This window comes from Astyanax mexicanus, chromosome 15 (genome assembly GCF_023375975.1).
Source record: "Astyanax mexicanus isolate ESR-SI-001 chromosome 15, AstMex3_surface, whole genome shotgun sequence".
Lineage (NCBI taxonomy): Eukaryota > Metazoa > Chordata > Actinopteri > Characiformes > Acestrorhamphidae > Astyanax > Astyanax mexicanus.
This window is the reverse complement of record NC_064422.1, coordinates 4,074,523-4,098,571: the sequence shown is the minus strand read 5'-3', so window position 1 is coordinate 4,098,571 and position 24,049 is coordinate 4,074,523. Positions and strand designations below refer to the sequence as shown.

The 24,049-nt window shown below is 36.9% G+C and overlaps 1 protein-coding gene across 1 annotated transcript in view; it reads right to left on the bottom strand.

Annotated features, from left to right (window-relative positions):
• erbb2 (erb-b2 receptor tyrosine kinase 2) overlaps positions 1-23,309 on the bottom strand; it is a 61,498-nt gene extending 38,189 nt beyond the window's left edge. The window contains exon 1 of the mRNA XM_022663021.2: positions 23,008-23,309. Coding sequence (XP_022518742.2) covers positions 23,008-23,083 — 76 coding nt within the window. The 5' untranslated portion in view covers positions 23,084-23,309. The remainder of the gene's footprint in view (positions 1-23,007) is intronic.
• Between the last annotated feature and the right edge of the window lie 740 nt (positions 23,310-24,049).

Sequence of the window (24,049 nt, the reverse complement as noted above, 5' to 3'; positions counted from 1 at the left end):
TCTCAGTTTTATCTTGCAGAACTCCCAGGGTCTGGAAAACAGCTGATGTAATTCCTCTGCATAAAGGTGGTGAGACAACAGAGTTAAATAATTATAGACCAATCTCAAATTGTTAAGCAAAGATTTTAGAATATTTAGTGAACCAACAAGGTTGATTGATTAATTGATTGATTGTACAAAATCAGGGTTTTGTTAAGTTCCTGTTGTTTGCAAAATAGACAAATGTTTATAGATCTTTTAGTTTCTATAAATGTTTGAAACAGTTATAGTAAATAAAAAAAACTTATTTTGTTGTAGTAATTAGTCATATTTCACAATGTTTTGTCATATCCACAAGTATATCGATATAGCAATAATACTCTAAAATAATAATAATATTTTAGGGGCTTTTTGCCCACCTGTAGTGTAGACAGCACTGTAACCAGACTCACTTACCAAACGGAAGTTTCAGACCCTCTTAAAGCCGGCAGAGACTGCAAGCCACAAGGCGATACGGCTCTGCTCCTATCATTAAGTGTGCATGTGTGTGTGTGTGTGTGTGTGTGTGTGTACACATGCATGCTTGTGCTTCCTAAGAGCTGTGCACTGATTATTGTCATGAAGAGTCTTAAGACCTCAGCATGTGTTCCATTATTACCATATTCAGCCCATATTCACTCTGGACTGTAAGGTCATGCTGATAAAATGATCGTAGCTCAGTGTTTCCTATTCACTAAAAATATACAGTATAAATAGAACATACTAAGTAAGAAGCACAAAAATATATATTACATATATACAAATAAGACTAAACAAAATATATATGCTACATACTATACAGTGTGTGCACTGTAGCTAAGGCAAGTCTAAAAGGTAAAGGTCCAGAACATTGTACAGTGTGCAATATAAATGAAATAAGACAATACAGGATTAATAATTCAAAAAACACCTAAATTTAACTCATAATAAAAATTGTTTCACTTGTATTGAAGAGCAAATCGTATTTTATTATATGTAATCAAAGTAAAAAATAAGTAAGGTAAGAACAGAAATGTTAGCGCCTAACTAGGGGTGGGCAATATGGCCCTAAAAATAATATAGATATTTCAAAAAGACTAAAAGATTTTTTAATACATTAAAAAAAAAAAAAAAAACTACTGCAACAAAATAAACACTTACGTTTAAGTATATAGTATTATGTTTCAAACATTCAACAAAAAAACTAAAAAATCTGTAATCTGTCTGTTTTGTAAACAAAAGACAGGGACAAATTGATTTTGTATAAAATAATAATAATGTAACAAAATAAGTAATATAAAATGAATGCATTGCAGTGAAAACAATCTTCCACAAAAAAAGTACATATTTACAGTATATAACAGAAAACTGTTATTTTTACCATATGAATTTCTTTATTACAATATTATTGTTTTAAGTAATATTGTGTGTAATACGATATGGCACACACTCTTCAGAGGAGATTCAAATAGGAGAACAACTTTCAATTGGCCACCTTAAATACCTTTTCTCATGATTGGATACACCTGGCTATGAAGTTCAAAGCTCAATGAGGTTACCAAACCAATTTAGTGCTTCAGTAAGTCAGTAAAAAGTAGTTAGGAGTTTTCAAATCAATAAAATGATAAAGGTGCCCATACTTTTGCACCGGTCAAATTTTGGTTTAATGCATATTGCACATTTTCTGTTAGTACAACATAATGCAAACAAGCTGGACCAGGGTTAGTTTATCCAGACCATATTTAGTCGGACCAAACCTCCAGAATTCGTTCTGTACTGTGGTTCATGCATCTTTGCAACCTATTTTGGTTCAAACCAAACTAAAAGGTATGAAGGTCCGGACCAAACATGTTAGACAAAAAAGCACCATAAATGTCGGCTGGATGTCTTTTATTATAACTACACACTAGTGCTGGACGAGATGACCAAAATTTATATCCCATTCTTTTTTTTGTATAGATTCTAGTAGTTTCACGGTATATCAGTTTTTTGTTTTATGATTTTCTACAGGTCTGTGGCTTATATAAACGCACCTAAAACACTCAAAATTTTGAAGTATTCAAAGAGATTTCAAAAAGTTATATTGCACAAAAAGACACTAGTTTAATATCAATTTACAAAATGTTTTCCTGGAAGGCATTATGGGCGTTTTCACATTAGTGCTGGTGTGAATGACTGTAGTGCCTTCCAGGAAAACATTTAGTAAATTGTAAACTGATATCTCGGTCCGGTCCCAAACGAACTCTGGAGCGGTTCGCTTGTGGTGAGATTGTGATCTGGTCTCGATCCGACACAGCTATCAAACATACTCCTTTTATTTGAGCTAAACTGCTGATAAGATGCAGTATAATCTGATATATTAGCGTTCACTACTCACAGCTGTGCGACTCCGTTTACTACGTGTATATCTGCGCTGCACGTTCCACTAAAAACACTGTTTTTGCACAGCGGAACACAGAATCTTTTTGCTGTATTTACTTTCTTGCTCCCGCGCCACAAAGCTCTGAGCATTCAAATGAGACAATGTGCTTGCGTGATAAACAGAGGAAGAAAACACTCCAAGTAAATGAACCCATCAACTAATCTGGACCATAGAAACCAACTTCAAGCGTGAAAAAGTATTCTTCTCTAGTTAACAAAACATTCCAAATTTCTACATGCATTAATATAATCCTTTAAGGCACAGTTATAATAAATTCTTAATAGAAATGGACCTATCAGTGTTTTGGGGCCGATTCTGATTGCCGATACTGATCTTGGGCGGGGCCAAATGCCACATTAGTGCCACACAGGTGCCAGGCAAACCTGGTACAGATTCCCCTAACTACATTCACGCCTAAGCAACACTGGTAATTTACACTGCTAGTAAAAAAACAAGAGTGTTACTGACCAAAATAAACGCTTTTCATGAGAGATATAAGTAATGTTTAAATATTTATAAGACACCAGTATTTTTACATTTATATGCCAATACCGCAGGAATGTTAGTTAGCTTACTGCTTAATATATTTACTGTTAATATATAACTAATAATATATTATTTTATTAAGAACAACAGTAATCTAGAGCTGTTGTTTTTCCAGCTAGAGCTTAGATCGGGCTAAAAATCCAGCTTGACTCTGTCTGCCATCATAAACTGTTATTACGAGCGCGGACCTATTTTAAACTTTTTCGTACAGCAATAAAACGGAGCTTTTAACTAAATTCCCAAATAGTTGGAATGAGCGAAATCTGTTTTAATGATGTTAATAAACAATACAACACGGAATAAGACTTTTTTATTTTTACGAAACTGTGACAGCGCTGTGTCTTCTCCACAGCGAGGACGTGAATCACTTATCTAAACTGTACTGATTTCTGTCCCCAATAACCCTTTCATTAACTTCTAATAGACTTTAATAGTCTCCAGTAGCCTTCTACAGTCTTACCTGGCAGCCGTGTTCTCTAAACCGCGCAGTTATAAACATTCTGAGGTGAGCAGCGTGCAAACTGCAATGTGCCTTTAATTTTATCTGAGCGGAACTGCGGCTTCCTCACAGCGCGTCCAGTATAAACCGATACGGAGTGGAGGAGCTGGAGTGTGAGCACACAGAAACTGCAGTGAGGAGCGAAAACTTATGCATATCCAGCTCTAAAAACACTGACTATAGTCCCCTGCTGTTGTTAGCTTGTGAGCTAACTAGCTTCGTTGACCTGTGAGCGAACAGTTTCTCCGGCCATCCACACACAGCTCTGATTAACTGCTTAACCCTGAATCAGATCGGCTAAAATCAGAGGAATATCGGCCGATCGCCGAAACCGTATTTTGGCTGAAAATCCTCCGATACCGATACACTGCCGATCGATCGTTCCATCTCTAATTCTTAAGGTCTATACTGGAAGTATTTTCACTCTAGTAAGACAGACCCCAACTCCAGTGTTTCAGGGCGTTTTGTCACTTGACCAGAGGAAATAATTCCGCACTCAGGACTGATTCTGGTCTGGTTTGTTTTCACACACCACATTTCTACATTCTCCATGCAGGTCAGCACCAGACCAGCATTTATACAGTCAGTACACTAACTCACTCCAATACACTCCATAAAGTGAGCTTATTGAGGTGTGGCATCATCAGGAAGGGGGCGTGGTACAATGACACACAGCATAACAAATGAGGTTAAGAACCTCTACTGAAAATATACCGGTACATTAGAAAAAGTTAATAAATTAATAAATAAAGAAAGAAAGAAGGAAAGAAAATCTTCACATGAAAAATTGAAAATCTCATATATAACAAGACAAATCATTTATTTAAAACAATTCCCAAATTAAATCAAACTTTTATTCAGCTAAAAAACGTATTTCTTTATTTCAAATATACTGTTGTATTTTTAAAAAGTTCAAAGCTGAATACCGGAACTTTCTATTTTAACTAACATCATTTCTGTTTTTGATTTGGCTCCATATTTTTCTCAAATTTAACTGAAACAATCCAAGTATTTACTGCCTTGCGTATAGTATCACAATATTATCGTGAAATATTGAATTGTAAGCCCTGTATCATGACGCGTATCATATCATTAAGTTCTTGCCAATGCTTTTATAAATAAAAAACAATCAGATGTACGTAACCGACACAAAACGGCAGATTCCAGAGGGGCTTTTCCACAGTACAGAGCTCTGGAGTCTGAAGAGAAGTTTGATATGGCCTTCTGAGAGCTGGGCCAGCTGTCTGAGAGACAGAAAAAAAAAAGTGTCCATACTTCCTGTCCAATATCCACTCCCTCCCCCTCATGCCCCAATGCCCCCCCATGCCCCCTGTCCTCCATAAATTCCCCTCAGAGGCCTATCTGTGTGTTTGAGAGTGTGTGAAGGGGCCGGCTGGTGGCCTTGAATAGAATCCAATTCATTTCCTCTCTCTCGTTGTGTCTCTCTTTTTCTACCCCCCTCCCCTTCTCATTTCACTCTTTTTTCTCATCCCTTTCTCTTTTTAAAGGTCTGTAGAAGTGAGAGAAGCACTGTTGTGAACATTTTGTGAGGTTTCATAAATTACAAAGTATCCAAACTGACCCCCAAACACACCAGAGATTAAATAATGAGTACTCTGGTAGTGGATTAATCAAGTAATCAAAAAGAATAATTGACAGATTAGACATAGATTTTTCTGTCATGCGCTCCATTGCTTTAAAATGATAAAAACAGCTGAACATAGGATTTTAACGTCCTTTAAATGTCCAGAAGATGTCTAAATGTGAAATGTTCTCTAATATAATAGAGCATAAATCGGGATCAAAAAAATCCAGACTGACCCAACCCAAGCCCATGCACGCTCTGCCCAAGCCCAACATGAGCCGCCCCATAAACTGTCTTTGTGAGCCCGAACCCGATTTAAACCAAACGTTTTTTTTAGTACATAGAGCGTTCAATCCGAGCTTTTTAAAAACATTTTTGTGTTGTTTGAATGAGTGAAATCTGTTCAGAATTATGTTAATTAACACTGCAACACTAAAGATGCATAGACCTATTACTTAAGAAAATTGATTATTAAGAACAGCTACACACAGCGCTGCAAATCAAACATAATAAGTGGAGGAGCGCTACATTCTAACTTAAGCAACTTTTTTAAGACACAGTTTGATTTGTTACTTTGTTATATTCTGAGTATCACGCTATATCTTTATGTAAAATAGAAATAGCATACAGATGCCTAAGCCACAGACCATTTTTTTGAGGAGGAAAACGGTGGGAAATCTAAACTTTAAACTATTTAGTGATGAAGTTCACAGATCAAGTTGAAGGTAATCTGTGAGTGAGCTAGGGGTGGGCAATTTAACCAAACAGTAATATAACAATATTTAACAATATCCTGTAAGTTTAACAGTTTCATACATTATAGTAAAAAATATTTCTGTAAACTTTTGTCCCTTTTTGTAAACATCAGTGATTTATTAATAATCATTATAATTTATTAAAATCATAATGAAGCAAAATATGTAATAAAACAAAAAGACTGCTTTTAAGACAGAATATTGCTATTACCATGACATAGATTCACAAAATCACAATATTACTGTGTCACGATTAGGGATTGCCATGTTGTATCATTTGCAATAATACCAAAAACAAAAATTTGACATGATTAAAAAACTCCATCATGATATAGTGATATTCTTTAAAAGCATGTTTGTTTATTTACTTTACATAGTTTATTTGCAGTTTATATGCATGTACTAAATTTGCTGTATTTCAGTTTTGTGGTAGATTTTTGTTTTTACATTACTTATTTCTACATGTGTTATTTTGTTACAGCATCAGTATTTTATACAGAATCAGGGTCTTGGTAAGTTACTGTTTATGAAATTGTACGTTTCATTTTTGGTTTCTACTTTATGTATGAAAATCTTATATTTGTACTAAAACAAACCATTAATATTTATTTTATTTGCAGTAGTATATTCATGGATTTATATATACAAATACACCCTGAAATATTGTGATATTATTTTATGGCCATATCATCCACCCCTAGTAGCGATATAGTGTGTGTGTTATGATATAACACACCCATACAGTGAGCCCATTACCCCCACCCCCCACTGTGTTTATGCCCCCACCTCTCTGTGTATTTTTGTGCAGTTACAAATCAACAATTAGTCAACATTTTTTTTATCAACATTGTTGATTATATCTGCAGCCCTACAACAGACTCTAGAATAATCTTTACCAACTCCTCCCAGCTGAACTCACAGACTCCCAGCTACTTCTCCTGGCCAAGCTGGTGCCCAAACTTAACCTTTATTTAGAACCACGTTCACATTTTAATACTTTATCTAAATGTAGAGTCACACATAACTGATACAGTATCTCACAAAAGTGAGTACACTTCTCACATTTATGTAAATATTGTGAAACCTTTTCATGGAACAACACTGAAGATATGACACTAAGTCATTAGATATGACATGCCACACATACTGGACACTATCTGAGCCAAACAAGTTTATCTTGGTCCCTTTAGACCACAGGACACGGTTCCAGTAATCCATGCTCTTGGACTGCTTGTCTTTAGCTAAGTGTTTACAGGCTTTCTTGTGCATCAGCTTCAGAAGAGGCCCCCTTCTGGGACAATAGCCATGCAGACAGAGTTGATGCAGTGCGTGGCGTATAGTCTGAGCACTGCAGACTGACCTGCAATGCACCTGCAAAAACACCTGAGACCCTGTAACACTTACGATTCACATGACACTGGGGAGGGAAAATGACTAATTGGGGTGGACTCTCTTTTGTTTCCAGTGGTCTAGACACTAATGGCTGAGTGTTGAGTTATTTTGAGGGCACATCACATTTTCACTGTTATATAAGCTGTACACTAACTACTTTAAACTGTATCAAAGTGTAAAAATGTAATATAATATTTTATATATATGGAAATATAATAAATTATTTACAAAAATGTAAGGGGTGTAATCATTTTTGTGAGATACTGTATATTCCATTTCTATTATATAAACAACCCACAAAAAATGCACTGTGGTGCTCAACCCTAACCAAAACCTGTAACCTGTAAACATATCCTAAACCTCCTCATGCATATCTAATACCTAAACTTAGGCCTGACATCGTCACCCCAAACCTTCCCTAACCGCACATGATTTCACTAATCAGCCCATTAACAAACCCTTTCAGAGTATCGGTGGATAGGTCAAAGCAGGGAAACCAGTAAAATGTGCATGACAGAGTGCCTTCAAGACCAGTATTAGAAAACACGGTCCTAAATCCATCCCTAAACTAGGTCCGTCAAGGTAACTATTTTTTCACAATAATGTCACCCAGAAATGACTGCGATAAACAACATTATTTAATTTAGAATTTAATTCCACTGATATAATCAGAATATAATAACATATTAATGACACCCTTTTAAATATATTTTTAATGAAAAATACACTTTGGGACATATATTTGTCTTAAACTAACCTTAACCCCAAGTTTATCCCTGTCTTAAAGTACACTAACCCTACCCTAAGTTACATACAACTAAAATGGACCCAAACTTTAACCTTAGTATGTTTAAAAAAAAAAAAAAAAAAAAAGGTGACCTTTCTGCTCTCATAGTTTTTTAAAAGTGAGGACCAGATCAGTGTCCTAACTGGGGCACTTTACTGCTCTCCCATCAGTGTGAGGACATTTGGTCCCCACGTTGATAGTATTACACACACACAGCTTGTTTCTAAACAAAAGCTATTATAGCCTTGCCAAAAACAGATTGGGCTACTTTATTATGTCTGGTCCGCTGAAGCAATTTGCCACACAGTGTAAAAGAGTAACAGAGAGAAGAACACAGGAACAGAAGCTCACACAGTGTTTACCATCAGGACTCAGATACAGCTGTTATTTTATTATAGCTAGTTATTTTATTAATTAACTAGAATTATTTATTTAGATAGTTGTGTTTAATGGGCTGGAATTATTTTACTGGCCAGGACTGGAATTATCCGTTTGACCAGGGTTATAATCAGGGACGGTAGAAATGGCAAACAGGACAGGATAAAAAGCGCTATTGGAATTAAGAATTTATGTACAGTAAAACAAATGATTAGCAGTTGTTGAGGAGACTGCTGGATATGACTGGGAGTTTCATATTGCTTAACACAGAGTCTGTGTACCTATAAAGTGCCACCTTTTAACATGGAGCCAATCAGCTTACTGAAAAGGCCAAGAGAAGAGGACAATAAACTTGGTGCTAGTGGGGAACACTCTTGTAGGAAATCTCTGTGGTTAGTGAATCACAATGTAATTCAACTGTGGAGCTTCAAAAGTGACAAAGGTAACCAGGGAAACACCAGAACTGAGTTTTTACGACAAGCAGATGTGGATGTACTTCAGTGCGACACCATGGCAGTCGAAAAATCCACAAATAAATACAGTGATGTGTAAAATAAATTAATAAAAATAAATAAATAAAAGTTTGGAAAGGTTGACAGAAAGCTTTGAGACAGTTGATTAAAAAGTAAGCAATTTATTTATTTATTTAACTGCCCAGGCTATTCAAATAAAAATTTAAGTTTTTTTTAAACTTGTTTTTATGATAACAGGAAAAGCAAACCTAACTGTATGTATTTCAAATAAAAGTAATCACTCAAGTTACACTTGAGATAAAGTCTGAGATTAGATTCAGCTCAGTTTCTGTGGAAGTTCAGCAGGTACGCCGGGCGAGCTGTTGACAAAGCAGAGAGAGAGACAAACACGCTGTATGTAAATGGCCACTATTTACCTGCGCTGAAAGCTGAAGCCGCACCTGCAGCTGGCAGGATGCCAGAGAGGAAGCAGTGTTGAGATGCTGACCTCACCAGCAGATATTATCATACCCGCCAATGACAGCACACTGCTGCACAGATTGAGCTCACGCTCGGAGATAAGAGCCGGGTTTTCACTCTGGATTCTCTGCTTCACCCAAACCAGTGAACCGCAGATCTGTAAACTCTACAGAGAACACAGCTGAACGTGGAGTATCTGCCTACATCAGGAACAGCGCACAAACGCAAGATGCCTTTCTACACACATACACAACCTGTACACCTGCATCCTACTAATAAAGCACAGAACAACTAGAAAAATAAGAATTCTGGGCTGAAATGCACTATTGTTCATAAGGGCTGCAACAAGTAGCTGACATAATCGACAATACAGATTATAAACATTTGTTGATTCCAAATTTTTTAAAAATCTCATTTCATGTTTTTTTTTTTTATTAATGAAGCGGTGGTGTTTAGTATGTGTGAAGCTCCCTTTACAGCTCTGAGTGGGCGGTCGCAAGTCAATGTGGGCGAGGCCATGAATGCCGTCAGTCCAGGGGCTTTTCCTGATTCACTCTTTTCTCTGTCTGTTTTCTTTTATTGGCTAATGAAGGTAACATTTCTGTTATGGTATTTCAAATAGAGTAAGTACTAAATGCTTTCTAGCTAAATGACACATCATAAAGATGAGACAGAGGCTGGTCTTTGTAAATATAGTCTGTCTGTCTCATTCTGTTAGTCTATCTTGTCTCTCTCTCTCTGTTTTTCTCTCTCTGTCTCCCTCTCTCTGTCTGTCTGTCTGGCTGTCTGTCTTTCTTTCTCTGTCTCTTTGTCTATCTCTCTCGCTGTCTGTCTCTCTCTGTCAGTCTGTCTGTGTCTCTTTCTTTCTGTTTCTCTTTCTGTCTGTCTCTCTATCAATTTTTCTATTTTAAATAGCTTTATTGGCATGAATTGCAATTTACAACTTTTGCCAAAGCAATGAAACTAGAAGAAAATAATATATATAAGGTGATAAAATAATACATGTAAAAAAAAAACAAAAAAAATGTATATATATATATATATATATACATATATATATATATATATATATATATATATATATATATATATGTATATATATATATATAAACATATCATACAAATAAAAGTAAATAATATAAATAAAAAAGATAAATGATAAATCCTCTCTGTCCTTTTCTGCCGGTCAATCTATCATTCTGTCTGTCTCCCTCTCCGTTTGTCTCTGTCTGTTTGTCTCTCTGTCTGTCTCTCTCTCCGTCTATGCCTGTCAATCTATCTTTCTGTTTGCCTTTTTCGCTGTCTGAATCCCTCTTTCTCTCTCTCTCTCTGTCTGTCTCGGTCTCTCTCTTTTTCTCTTTCTACCTCTGTCTCTCTCTGTCTGTCTCTCTCTCCCTGTCTGTCTCCCCGTCTGTCTCCCCGTCTGTCTCCCCATCTGTCTCTCTCTCTCTTTTTCTCTCTCTCTGTCTGTCTCTCTCTCTGTCTGTCTGATCTGCACAATAACATTTAACCACTATTCACTATTAAATTCAGCAGCTGTTGTTTGTCTCTGGTTTTTGAGAGCAGTATTTTGTGTTCATGCTCGAAGCTTTCCTCTCACCATAAAGTGTGAATTTAACAGGTCAGTGCACGCGCAGCAATAAAACCTCCATTAACATGACTGGAGCACTCAACCAGCGAGCGGCACGTAACGATTTCCTTTCATCTCAAATACATATCAAATACATAATCCCTAATCTGACGTATCCATAGTGACCAGGCCAAGCCTTCTCCAACCCGCCTGACTGAGAGGAATCGTTACAGTGTTATTAACTGTGATTATCAGGGCTGCTTCTCGTCTCACTTACAACCATAAGCACCCATGTTTTCTAAAAGGCCTTGAGATGAATGGCCACGTTCAAAACACACACACACACACACACACAATCGTTGAACAAACGAGTATTGCTCAACCGACAGGAAGAACAGGATCTGGACAAGCCGCTGTGCCTGAGCACAAGTGATGCATGCATGTACACAATCGACACACAAGCACACTCACACACACGTACACACAACCCAATGAACCATAAATAATGCATTAGTGCATGCATACCTGAACCATGACAAGTTTAGGCACTCAACCACCAGTCTTACTTACAACTCTACAACTCCGTCAACAAATCTGTCGCACTAGGGCTGGGCAATACAATCCGAAAATATTATCACGATATTTCAGAGTATTTTTTTGATAATGATATTGTTGGTAATATGAGTAACAAAAAATAGTTTAGACTATAAAAATCTACCACAAAACGTGCAGCATATTTCGTGCATGCATGTAAGTGCATGCATGTAAACTGCAAACTTAATAAAGACTATACATACAGTATAGAGCAAAATTAATGATTACATGAAACAAAATAATGTTACAAAAAATAGGTCAAAAATGTTGGTGATTTTATTGCATACAATCCAATAGGGCACACCAGTAAATTCACTTCACATAAAACTCTAAATCAGGAGGAAGTCCAAATTAGCATAAAAGCTTCTGCTCTGATTCCGTTTTAGCCAGAGAAAACAGCTCCCAAGACCTTCTCACAGGAATAAACCAACATAAAACAAATTAACATAACAAATTAATTACCCCACGTATTGCTGATTATTTAAAATATGTTTTGTTTCTGGCTTTACAACATGAGATGCTAGGCTAACACTGCTAGTAAACACTGGACTGTTACCAATCTCAGCTCTATAAATACACTCGACAAAGCAATGCTTACCAAAAATAGTTGCAACCAGAAGGAAGTGTGGGGTTGCAGTGCTTTTCATAAGGAAGATTTTAGAAGGTACCAAGAATAGATAGTAATAATTAAAAATTTTGATTGATATGTGTCACGTTCATTGGGCTACACATACAGTAGTAGTGTGTCGTGTGTAACACGTACAAAATGTGCAACATGGCAGACTTCTTAGCATAGGTTGTAGAGGTTCCTCATGGAGTCCTGTGATAATCAATCTCATGCAGCTTGAATACACTCACACCGTTCTCTGTAGATTTTGTTGTAGGGGTGATGATCAGGGGTGTCCATACAGCATCCACAAGTATCTCACACATTCTCAATCACACATAGCTCTGGAGATGTAGGGGGCAACGGCATAGTCTCTGTGCACCCGAGTGTGTGTTCAGAGTTTAGAGCCACTGGTAGCTGGATCTCATTTATGAAACACTGGGCTGTCAGAGTGCTGGGAATGAAGACCAAAGGTGATCTGACTTTGTAAGAAATTATATCCCACACAATGCTTCCAAACAGGAAGTCACTGATCATCTACACCAAGATAAAACTGAAGATGACCCACTGCTATTCTGTCTTTCCTTGTCTTGTCTTGCTTAATGGCTGCTAGGATACCGCTATGGTGTTCCAGATCAATGCTAGCGTTGCTAAATGGTACCAATGTGTTAAGCTCTGCATTTGTATCTTTATGACATAAAATTTCCTCATTCATTAATTTAGAAAAAACAACTCGCATTAAAAACTAGTCAGGTTAAAGTATAGCCCGGAAAATCCCACAATGCAGCATGACGTGACCTTCAGGAAACATTTTCCAACATGGCGGACGAAGGCAATATGGCAAGCAGTGCTACAGACATCATATCTGACTGTCTTTTGTATTTTACTTGTTCTATGGTCCCATGCATATTAAAATAGCATTTTTTTACAGTTAAGGTCAGTCTGTAACCATTCTGCAGTTTAATAAGCTAAGCAGTTAGCATATATGCTAGCTGGATCAGAAGCCTCTGGCTATAGTTTATATAGGCAGCTGGTAATCCAGCAGTTAGCACATTATGTGTTTAAAAATAATACGTTTTCTTGTTTAAACAAGAATTGTATCAGATAATGCAACTAGCCCCCCCGTGTTATGATTAACCCCACTTACTGGGTAACCTGTAATATTTGCAACCTCTATATTAATAATAACACCCATCACTAATTATAATATACTTTAATTTTGAAACCTCAACATCAGGGAACACATTAAGACTTAAAAAAAAAAACACCTTAACTTTACAATAAACCTGGGATGCAACTAAATATACAATTTTGGCTGAAACCAAAACCAAATGAACAAAATGTAACATTTAGCCAATTACATAATACCGTTTTCCTACAGGGGTTTCAATAATTTTGCCACAGCCTAAATGTATTTTTTAGGAAAAGTCATTGCTTGGTATGTATTATTAATTAATTAATTAATTAATTAATTTTTTTCACTTATGACGACACATCCCTAAAGTATAAAATAACCAGAACCAGATTATTTCAGTCGTATGGCACATCTAGGGGTGTTCCATTCCGTATTGTACGCAATAATATTGCCAACATTTTTGACTCAATAAAAAAATCTCATATTCTAGAAAGCAGTCAATGTTGTATTTCTTCTGGTATTTGCTGTATTTACTTATAAACTGCAAACAAATAATTATATGCATGCACTAAATATGTTTTTTTTGTGCTTATATTATTGTTTTATACAAAATCAGAGTCTTGGTAAGTTACTAAAATAAACAAATATTCATAGTTATTTTTTTGTTTGTTTCTACTAAATACAAAAAATTGTGATATTTATACTTAATAAAACATTTACATTTTTTGCAGTAGTACAGTCTTAAAATTAATTGGAAAGAATCTAGTCATTTGTCATATCACTAAGAACATAGTTTCCACAAAAAAACACCATGAAATATAATGATATTATTTTAGGGTTATATTGTCCAGCCCTAATCTTGAGTCATTTTAACTCTGCTGTTGGCTGAAACACACTACAGACTCCAGCCTGTTTGCGGAGAGCACAACAGCATTACTCAGTAAAAGAGCACAGCAATAGGAATTCCAGAAATGTCCCGCTGCATGATGACCGATCCTCAGACAGTCCAGCTGAGTTCCCGGCGAGTGGTCCGGCCAATCACACCAATTCACAGGAACTCTATTTCACTGACAGTTATAATACTCTACGTTGGCCTGAAATGTAATGCAGTCACTCTGTCCTGCTGTTTTTAAGCATTCCAGGCAGAGCTGGTGTGTTCACTTCAGTCAGCTTGAGGCAAAAAAGAGCAAAAAGCTCATCTGTTGTTGCTCAGATTGTGTTGGTCTTCAGGCCAGCTTATACTTCTGCACCGAACCTACGCCTTAACCTACGCGTAACCAGAGAGAGTGCACTACCCAGCAGAGTGCGTTTATACCTCTGCGTGTGCATATCAGAAGGAGGGAATGTGTGGGCAGGAACACGAGGCCCGGTGGACCAATCACAGCTGCGACTGTCCGCGTCGCATAGTTACATTTCCAGAGAAGTGAGCATCGAGATATGATGTAGGGCAGGGGTGTCCAAACTTTTTTTGTTGGGGGCCAGAAGGAGAAATATATTTGAAGTCAGGGGCCACACTCTGTAATAAAACAAATAATGAAATATACCACTTTAAATGATACATTTTTACCTGATTATTTTATTTACACACCATTTTACGTGACTTACTATCTTTATTTTTGAGAGTGTTGTGTAAACTAAGATTTTTCAAATTGATGTTTAATTTCATGATGTCTCTTAATATTAAACTCCTTAATTACGGCAACTTTTAGACTCTTTGCCCCGTTTTTCTGCGCTAGAAATGAGCACCCTCTCCACTTTTAGACTCTATTGCCATTTTTCTGCTCTAGTAATGCGCACTCTCTCCGCTTTTAGACTCTTTTGCTGTTTTTCTGCGCTAGAAATGCGCACCCTCTCCGCTTTTAGACTCTTTGGCCCGTTTTTCTGCGCTACAAATGCGCACCCTCTCCGCTTTTAGACTCTTTGGCCCCGTTTTTCTGCGCTAGAAATGCGTACTCTCTCCGCTTTTAGACTCTTTTGCCATTTTTCTGCGCTAGAAATGCGTACTCTCTCCGCTTTTAGACTCTTTGGCCCGTTTTTCTGCACTAGAAATGCGCACCCTCTCCGCTTTTAGACTCTTCGGCCCCGTTTTTCTGCGCTAGAAATGCGCACCCTCTCCGCTTTTAGACTCTTCGGCCCCGTTTTTCTGCGCTAGAAATGCGCACCCTCTCCGACTCTTTGGGCTGTTTCTGACACCTAGTGTTCAAACTTTGAATCTCACATTATAAAAACCTGCTTAACAGCGGGCCAACTTTCATTCTATTTCTAAAATACCTCACGGGCCGCTCCAAGAAAGGAAATAGGCCGGGCCGTAGTTTGGACACCCCTGACGTAGGGTATGCAAGGACGCGTAGGCTGAGCCATAGTTTTGGAGCAAAAAAATTGTTTAAAAACTCCAGCAGCACTGCTGTGTCTGATCCATGTCGAAGTGTAATTTTGTTAATAAAAACTATGATTAAAAATATTCGTTCACATCCTATGACGTGTCACAATGAGTTCTCATCTTGTCTAAGGTGTTTCAGTTATATTGGCCATAAATGTCTCAAACTTGAGCCGCGAAACACAAGTCATACCACAAGAAAGATGTAATAGTTATAAAAACGAAAAATATGATGGAATTTATTACACTTTTTGCCAATGAATAAAAACAAACAAAAATGTAAAAGAATGATTTATGGGGAAATGATTTGTAGCCTAATACAATTTGGAAATAATGGAAACATGAAAAACAAAACTCAAAATATCAATATCAGCGGAAAACATAGCGAACATTATGATATGATCATATGATATGATATGTCTCACCACCAGAACATTTAGAATAGTTAATCTGATGCAGGTTCAGATTTCTGGAGGCAGGTCATGTAACGTAGATCTGTTAGTTAACTGGTTTGTTATGTTTGCGTTTTATGTTTCTGTGCAATCCATGATCATTAGTAGGGGTGGGCGATATGGCCCTAAAATAATATCACGATATTTCATGGTATTATCACGATAACGATACTTTTGGCGATATGACAAAAAAATAAAGATATAAAAAAAATACAAGAATATTAGCAGATTTGTAACAGAACTAATACTGGACAGATATAATCTGTCTCTAGTAGATATTTAATAGGAAATGAGAAATGTGTGAATTTTTCTTTTGCTTAAAACAGCAAAAAAAGTGGAACCCTGATGTGATATTTAGGGGTGAGTGTTATGGCACGATATTTCAGGGTATAATATCGTTCACGATATTCAAAAATGTTGGCGATATTATCGCGTACGATACGATATGGCACACCCCTAATCATTAGCTAAGGTGTTTCTGTAATATTGGCCAAAAACTCCTCATAAACTTGAGCCGCAGGACAAATCACAAATCACTGCCTTTCACATACTATTAACTAAGGGGTAATTAGCATTTTAATCCACTTTATGTGTAAGTTAGCATTAACTTCAGCAAAAACGATTTGTGGATTAGTAAATACACAGCAGAGGCAGCAATTTCGGTCTTTTTTATTTCTGTTAGAAAACTCTTTAATATTATATAAGATTTTATAATCAGTGTAGCTGTATATGAACAGAGACTGCTGTCTTTGTAAAGTTTACCCACAGCTAATCAGTGATTTTACACACCAGCTAAACACTGTTGTTTTTTAATTGGATGAGTTCAAATAATAGTTGTTACTTAATGAAAGTCTAGGCTACTAAAAGCCAGTAACATATTACAAGTTTGTGCTGCATAAGAAGTGTATCATTTCACAACTTTGGTTTTATTAGTCTTACTATCTATATATTAATGTATTTATATAGTAATGTTACAAAACTTAAAGATGATTAAAAAAAAATATATAGCAATAAATAATCTTAAAATAAGAACACAAAGCCAGAACAGTAAAATTAGAGCAAAAACATTTTTTATCTAAAACTAGACTAAAATGTTTGTTTTCCTTGACTAAAACTAGACTAAATTATACATATTATACTATTATACAGGTCAGACTAAGACTAAATCTGCACTAAATAAGAATCTCCTATAAAAATGAATACTTGTGTGGTGGGTCTTTATGTTGAGGCTCATTGATGCACTGAGCACTGTAACAAAAGTCTGAGAAACTCAGGACAAAACTCAAGATTATTAAGGACAATTATTTCCTCCCCAGGCGAGCAGACAGAATCCACCCATAATAATACCAATAGTTTTTTAAAAGGGATGTACAGCAAGCTCAGGTCAAGCTATGTCCACATAGTTTCGACCAAACATTTAAAGTGTTATAAGCTGGAGAGAGTGAACAACAGATTAGATGCGCTGCACACAATTGTCCTGAATTGCGGTCCTCAACAACTCGTCATGAACTTCGGAACGCTGCTGACCAGATGAGCTTCTCAAGGACGACCAGCGTCAGCCAGTTGACCACATGCCGAAAATACTTCGCCTGCACAATGCAGCGTGACGTTTCAGCTTTTCTTCTTTCCTAATTCAATAATGCACACGCGCGCACACACACACACACACCTACACACAAACACATAAACCAAGACTCTAGGTTTGTTCATGAGCAATCAAAACCCTGAAACAGTTAAAGGCATTGCCTTTAAACTAATGACCTTTGAAACACCTTCCACTCCAGCAGCAGGGCGTGTGCGGTAGTGTGAGGCACGCTGGGTGCAGGAATGGGTTCAGTACTTATTTGTATCACCAAACACTACATGCTATATTAAAATAGGAAATATCTACATGTATATCTAAGTAATATAAATAAACAGATAAATAAGACAGTTGTACTTTTCTTCATATTTCACTGACTCAGTAAACTGCACTGAATGCTAACTTGTGTAGAAGGTGCAGTAAATTAATTCTGTCATTTATTAAATGTTGTATGAAATAGTATACTCAAATATACTGATATATTTCTACAATATTTAGCTGAGCCCTATTGGCATGTTCACTTGTGGTTTGTGATAGTAAATAGATAGCTAGTTTGTAAACAGCTAGTGTTCACAATGTAGTCACATTGACCCTCTTAGTCTATTCACCACAACTGCTTCCCTATAGACTCTTTAACACATTTGGAATGACTGTTTAAATCCAAAACTCTGAATTTTAAAGACATTTGGAGGAATTTTTGGTAAAATGTTGGAATCCCTCATAAAATACGAAGAACTGTACACAATTAAAGTAAACTGGATCTATATTGCCGTGGTTGTAAAATGTGGGGTCAATGAAATATTGTGAGTAAGGAAGTCTCTGACATATACTCTGACATGAGATAAAACTAGCAGAATATGAGCTGTGCCACAACAACATAACTCATCATAAATAAGTATGCAACAACTGACCGTAAACAACCCAATTTCAAACACACTGGTGATTAGGTACATCAACTAACAGTACTTCCAACAGTAATAAACATTGTTAAATGGTTAAATAATGTCTCAGCTAATTACTAAATGTTAAAGGTGTCAATCCATCGTTTTTCGATTCCTTTACAAATCTCTAATGATAACACCGGTATTGAGCTGCTTTAGTCCGGTGGAGGAGCGGGCGGGAAGAAAGACAAGCTTTCGGCTCGTGCTCATGAATATTCGTATATGCAAACATATCGCCTCTTATTGACAACAGTTGGAAACGTTTTAACCTGCCTGTGGGAGGTTGCAAGTCAAGCTGGGAGAGGCCATGAATACTAATTCACAAGTTGACGTAGATACGGTGCTATTCCTGATCAACTCGTTTTCGGGAATATTTTGTATTAAAGCTGCTGCAGACAATGGAGGCTGAGGAAGATTTTCATATGCAGCACCATATACAACTTAGACCGACCTGCTGTATTTCACAAAGAACAAGGAAAAGTGGATTTTAGCAGAAGGACACCTTTAAGACATTATTAAATATTGCTACATGTTAATACTTAGGAATGTTTTAAATAATAATGAATTAAGATATTAGCCATAAAATGTTTTCACTTTAAGTATTATTTTAAATGGACTGTACTAAAATATTAATAGAGTATAAAGCTTCCGGTTTAACCCCAAGAAACATCGCACTGAATTAAGAGCTTTCCAAAGTTCCCTGATTATACCAGAACAAGACAACAAACAGAGTCTTGACCCTGTTAGAAACATGATCAAAGCAAAATATGCACATCCCTGCACATCTCTGGAGAAGACCCTGCTGGTTCTTTGTCTCATAATGACAGAAGAACTATCAAGCAATTTAGAACCATCTATGAGGCCTGTAACAATAACTTCTATACTGGTCCAAAAAAAATATTGAGATAAAGGATATTATTGTGATTTTAAGACCAACTTAGGCCACTGGCTCAATGCTAATAGACTAATAATTCAAATACACTATAAATAAGGGTAACCTTATAATTAAGGGTGTTCAGACACTGCAACAGGAATATAACATGTTTAAATATCTTAAATAAAAAGGCAACATATCGCCAATTCACATTATTTGCTCTCTACCTAAAATAAACACATCGAAACATTCATGGTCAGCAAAAATGAGTAAGATAGATCGATAACATAATTATTTTAGGCCTACCATCTACTAGGTGTTAAAATCACAGGGCACAATATTATCACAAAACTTCACCCATGGTTAAAATGATACCACAATACTATGATTCTGCCATACTCGATATATCACAAGTCAGGGTGGCCAAACTGACAACACAACACACAAACACAATCGGCAATCGAAACCTGCACCCAAAAACAGTGATCAGTCCATCTTTAAACATTATACATTATCTCACAATACAGATATTTGGTACCAAACCCACCACCTACAAAAGTTCTTCCAGGTTTTTAACCAATATAAAGAATTTTTATGCAGGCAAAGAACCATTTAAGATAGAAAATGCTAATCGGAAGCAAAAAAAAACAACTGCAACACCAAAACACAGTAAACTGAAAATGCAGGGTGATTCAACCCAAACTAGAGTCTGCATTTCTTGGAAAAGTTCAGAGTCAAGGCCACTCAGTTTCGTTCTCGTCAGTATGTTTGCGCTCCAGTCTGCCCGGCTCTTATCAATCCTCTCATCTGCTTGAATCACAGCAGCACACAGTGGAGAGAGTAAAGAAGAGGAATCAAGATAAGAGCAGGTTTGTTATGGACACATGTGCGAAGTTAAACTACATTTGAAGTTTGTAAAGTTTTGTTTGTGTGTTTTTAGATGTTGGAAATGAGCCTAGAACTGGCAGGTGCAATGCCGTCAACACCATTCCGACCACTGAGGACCGTCATGAAGTGACCTCAGTTCTAACACCTGATGATTCAGCTGCCTTGAGATTTTTTTTTTCCATCTAGCTTCTTTTAAACAGAGTTTCGGTCTATAAAAATGGGTAGTGCTGGTGTAGTTTTGGCCAGGTGAGATTACTTTTTTAAAGCTTTAATGCATCAGCATGAATGATCACAGAATATTAATACCAGGCCATGTTGGCTCACCTACTTCTAGCAAAAGTTGGTGTTAACAACTGCATTTTTAATATTGTAATATTTTCCAATAAAGTGCCGCCCTAAATTTGAATGTCCTTTAACCTCTAAACAGGCTTGAGTTTAGGTTTGGTTTAGCCTACAGATGAAGACTTTAAAATCAGAACCTATAGCTTCTTTGCACATCAAACTAAAATCGAAGGCCTAGAATCTCAGTAAAGCTGTCTTTTAGTTGAAGAACTTTCTGTTTGACTGAATTCATAGGATAACAGATTATACATGGTGCAGTTAAAAATGCTCGGTTTTACTCAATTTTTTACTCATGTTAAGTATTACTGTCGTAGTGTATTTGTATTTATAGAGTATCTAAATAATATTTTGTGAATTTATATAAAAGTCTATTGATATATTTTACTTTAACTAGGGACAGATTAAATGTTGTGTTTCACATAAATGTTCAGTGTTTAATAAATATATAAATTAAATGATAGTTTTGTATAGAGTGTATTTTTTGTCTGAAAGTGAAGGTTTTTCCCATCAGAAAGGCTAATATCATTTAGTGTTGAGATGTAAGCACTTGAGTGTACACTGAAGCCTGGATTTAGTTTTGTTTTACAATTTTCATCTTTTTATTCAGAAAGTCTAAATAACCTTAACATTAGTACTGTTCTGCAAACCTAACTAAACCCTAAAAGGCCTGAGTTTGTTTTTTGTCCACATTTTAGAGTCTTTTTTAAAGTGTTTATAGTTAAAAAGTCTTAAATATCCACATCAGTTGTTGCTGTCCACTGTGTACCTGCCTAAAACTAAAGTTTTCAAGTTTTAAAGTGTACTCTACTCTTTCTTTTTCTAGTGAGAAATTCTTAGATACCCACACCAAAACAGCTCACTGCTCCTGACCAAAGCCTTAGGCTTAGGTTTTGGTCTACAAGGCAGGTTTTATGATTTGAGTTTGTTGATTGCTCTCTGCTGTCAGTCACAGTAAAGTGGTAAAGCCAGTTTGTGGTGGAAACACTTGAGTAAATCTCTGTAGGCAGCCTGAAATTCTATAAAAACCTGCCACAGCCCTTTTATATCTACAATATGGACAATTGTTTTAGACTAAAATCACAACAGGGATATGAGTCCTAAGTAGGGCTGGGAGGTTAATCAAATTAATTAATGGAATTACTGTTTTATGTGGTTTTCAAAATGGGGAAATAGAGACTGTATATATGTACATATAGAGGTTGCCAGAGTGGATCTCAATAGATAGAAAACTATAAAGAACTCTATTATGTGTGGTTTTCAGTGATTTTCATATTTTATACTTTCCCTGAACTAAAGTACAAGGAGGCTATGTTTGAACTCTGAAGGCCCGGATTTAGTTTTGGTCTACAAATTTGGTCTTTTTTGGTCAAACAGTCTAAATAAACTGACCATAAGTACTGTTTTGAAAACTAAAAAGGCCTGGTTTTAGGTGTAGATTTGAGAGCCTTTATATTGTTCCTAGTCAGAAAGTCTAAATATCCACATCAGCTGTTGTTGTCAAGGAGGTTATGTTTGCACTGTGTTTGAAATAAAAGCTGCATGTGAAGTTAAAGGGGTCTGCTTACTAAAACTAAAACATTTCTTGAATTAAATGTAAAGGAAACAGTAGCTTGTGCATCACTTAAAATGGTGCAAATGAAGATGTTATGTAAAAACTAAATGTATAATCATTATCGTTAATCATTTATATCTAAAGTATATCAAAATTATTTTTCTACAATATCGCCCAGTCATTAGTCCTAACTCTATAATACTAGTATAGCTCAAGAAATTCAAATTCAAGATTTCTGTATTACAGTTTGTACTACTTCTAATTCTGATATCAGTTCATTTTTAATAGTAATAACATAATCAAACCTGCAGACTAGATATTAGCCTGGATCCAGGGTCACACAGTGTTTGATTAATTTTACTGTTTTAACGTTGATATTTTGTTTGATATTTTATTTTATTGACATGGAATTTCATATTTTTCCCCACTCTCTCTTATCTCAGAATAATTTTACATTTACTAGCAAAAAAATGTAATTGTAGCTAAGTAATTATAGATAGGACAATGTGAAATAAAAATAAATGCTAAGTCAAAACATATGGCTAGTCAAAATTACACAGTTTGATATACAGTAGATGTAGTAAGTTAGAGCTTTTACCATGGAAAAATTGTGAGTAGAAGTAAGTTTTTACCATTAAAAAGTTAAGCTAGGACTTTAAGTTATTGTTAAAGTAATTTTAGGGTAAAACATTTCGCTCTATGGGTTATAAACACGCTGCAGTGGCTGTGAGCGGCTGTTCTCCGGTGAAGGCCGGGGTTTGGGGGAGTGTTTGGTTGAGGAATGCGGCGGTTTGACCCACCTTCTCTCCCCGCAGATCTCGCCACGGCCCCGGCCAGCAGCGCCAGCACGAGCCCTAAACTTCTCACCGCCTCCATCGCTCTCCGCCGGACTTTAGTCCATAATCACCCGCTCAATAACTCCTCAACGCTCCCCGGAGGCTGGGAATAATCCTGCGGAGAGTGTGTATTCCCGTGCTGCGGTTCCCTCAGCGCGTTTCAGTCTGTAAAACTTCCTGCGGGCAGCGCTCCGAGTACAGCTCCGAGTTCAGCTCCGCTCCGCCAGTTCAGGAACGAGCTTCCCGCAGGCAGGCGCGCTCCCGGGCACGGGAGGGGAAGGGCGGGGCTCCACTGGGTCTCCGACAGGCCACGCCCACCGCACCCCGATTGGCTAAGACTTCGCACCCGCCGGAGTTCATAGCTTGTCCCGTAACTGAAGAATATGAACTTCTATCCAATCCCAGCGCAGGACTCAAACTGAGAAATCCAATCACACCGCTGCAGGTGGGACACTGCTGGCCAAATAAACTAAACGAGGCTGGGTATCAGCCAATTACAGAGCGGGAGGCAGGCTGTGACTCCAGCAGCTGCCTCTGGTAATGCAGTGTGGTGTGTTGTTTATCTATTGTGATTGTGCACTGGGTTAATTGAGTGGGGAATTAAAGCTGGACTGGTTGTTTTACTCACGGTGAGCTGCACAGATTGTTTTCAGACACTGGAGAAGCCTGGCTCATAACCAGACCGGTATAAAACACTATAGAGCAAGACCTGAGTAAAAGTACTCTATCAAAAAAGTGACTTAAGTAGAAGTTGTAGTGTTCTTTAAGCTACACACTTAAGTGGAAGAACTAAAGTATTCAAGTATTTGTATTTAAGTATTGCAAGTATTGTAGTTTATTGTAAAATGTAGTACTGGAGTTCTGAAAGTAAAAGGCAGAACGGGAGCAGCGAGGTCTTCCTATAAAATTTCTAATTTTTAGACTATTTTCTCCCAATTTACATGGCCTATTACTCAACCCACTCATTAGGACCCCCCCTTATCACTAGTGATGCCCCAACACCAGG